This window comes from Penaeus monodon, chromosome 19, assembly GCF_015228065.2.
Source record: "Penaeus monodon isolate SGIC_2016 chromosome 19, NSTDA_Pmon_1, whole genome shotgun sequence".
Taxonomy (NCBI): domain Eukaryota; kingdom Metazoa; phylum Arthropoda; class Malacostraca; order Decapoda; family Penaeidae; genus Penaeus; species Penaeus monodon.
Window position 1 is genome coordinate 34,492,149 of NC_051404.1, and position 2,069 is coordinate 34,494,217.

Sequence of the window (2,069 nt, forward strand, 5' to 3'; positions counted from 1 at the left end):
TTGTATGGTTAACCATTTAAGAGTCCTTGCCTTATTGTTTTTATCCATTGTATTTATTTTATTATCTTATAGAAGAGGAATGAAAGAAATATGTATTTTATGTAAAATTCAAATGAGATTTTTGCATGAATACATTTTTTTTCTCTCATCTTGTATTTTTTTCATGGAGTATGAAGAGGTAGAAGTACATCACTCCCCAAGGTATCAGTTTCTAAAAGTACATGTAATTTTTATGTTAATAGTGTACAACACTATTTTTAATACTGAATCTCTCATTAATGCTAGCTTTTCAAATAGGTGTTTGATATTTCCCCTCAACATGTATGTGAAGAAAATTAGGAGAGAAAAAAAAAACAGTGTCAGACATCAAAGGGGGGCTGAGGTTCCTTCTTCAGGAAGTGATGTGTAAAAAAAGTTACAATCCAGGGGACATGAGATAGGAATTTAGAGGCAATTTGAAAAGAAGTGTGCCTACATTTTTCTAGAGGTTGAAGCATATGGTTACTAAAAAATCAGGTGAATGCTTTCCCATATATGAAAATAATATATGAAGAATAATTATAAAGCTTTAACAAATTACCATGTAAACCCTGAGTAGTTTGATATTCCTTGACCAGACTAAAATACAACCTTTCAGGTGCAATTTCCCAATCTCTAAACTCATTTTCTACTTTCTTTTACAGGCACAGGAGAATCTGGCAAATCTACCTTCATCAAGCAGATGCGTATTATCCACGGTGCAGGTTACAGCGATGATGACAAACGAGGGTTCATCAAGCTGGTCTTCCAGAACATCTTCATGGCCATGCAGTCAATGATCAGGGCCATGGACCTTCTTCAAATATCTTATGGAGACTCTGCAAACAGTGTAAGTGCTTTGATCTTAGGCTTTAACTTTCAGTCTGTTTGTTTATCGTCATCATATTTGTTTACTATTGGTGTGGATGCTGATTTTGTCTGCCAGGGTTTACTTTGAGGGAGAGTTTGTTGATTAAGAAAAAGAACAAAGTAGGTTACTTATAGGAACTAGCTGGGTGAGAAGTGTATTTAATCCTGTTGCTTGTGCAGCTCTTTGTGAAACATTTTATTATAGGTAAATGTATGTTGAGATGGTGCAGCATGAATATGTGATATGACATTCCTAACTGCTACCCAGTTTTTGTAGTACTTTGAAAATTGCTGGCTAATTATAAGATAGATTTGTTGGCTTTATACAAGAATAGTTTAATTATAAGAAAAAAAAAACAATACCTGGGGATCGTCTAAGACACAGACCTATATTTGTTATCTGTTCAGAAAGTAAATTTTTGAGTAATTTATTTTTACAAATGAAAATGTTAACAAATCAGTCTATTATAAAAATATTCCACATTCATACTATAGTTAACTTTTATTAAAAAGGCTGTGGTAAGATGATGATTAAGAGAAAGATATTTCTTGGGAAAAGTTACATATGTTGAATGTATTTAGATTTGGTACAGTATAGTGCATAAGTTCAATATTTGTTCTACTTTTTTTGTGAATATGTTAGTAGAAATATTTTTGATAGTTGTATAGTAATGAATACAGAAATTAGATTTATATATTAAGTCCAATAAAATTAAAGATATGCATACTTGAACTGTTTTAAAGTGTTAACAAGTCCTAAAGAACTGAAATAAAAAATATGAAAATGTTCAGAAAGTTGGGACACTTGTAAGACATGAACTACAGATAGAAAATATGCATAACTGGACACTCTTTTTAAAATACTGCAGATATCTCAAAAATGATTGTTAGGGGAGCTTAGAATCTGTTAAGTGTGGGAAAGAGTACATAGCATGAATAAGGCTTAGGGGAATGAGAGAAAAGATGCCACTTCTGGCAGCTAAGGGTTAAGATGGTTCACACAAATAGAGTAGAGAGGGAGAAAATGGTGAATAGAAGATCTGATGTGGTAGTTGTCTGTCAGAAAGATTAAAAGGTATGGCTTACAGTGTAGCATGTGATTGGATCATTGTAGAAATTGAGAAGTATAATGAGTGGCTGTCTTTTTTTGGCCATCCCTCTAAGAAAAGGGATAGGGCCTT

The 2,069-nt window shown here is 32.7% G+C and overlaps 1 protein-coding gene across 3 annotated transcripts in view; it reads left to right on the forward strand.

Annotated features, from left to right (window-relative positions):
- The window catches only part of LOC119585189 (guanine nucleotide-binding protein G(q) subunit alpha), a gene marked incomplete at its 5' end in the record, with an annotated part of 38,133 nt that overhangs the window by 18,475 nt on the left and 17,589 nt on the right, over nucleotides 1-2,069 (forward strand). For all 3 annotated transcript variants that reach the window (XM_037933837.1, XM_037933836.1, XM_037933835.1), the window contains 1 exon segment: nucleotides 684-868. In XM_037933837.1, the coding sequence (XP_037789765.1) occupies nucleotides 684-868 (185 nt within the window).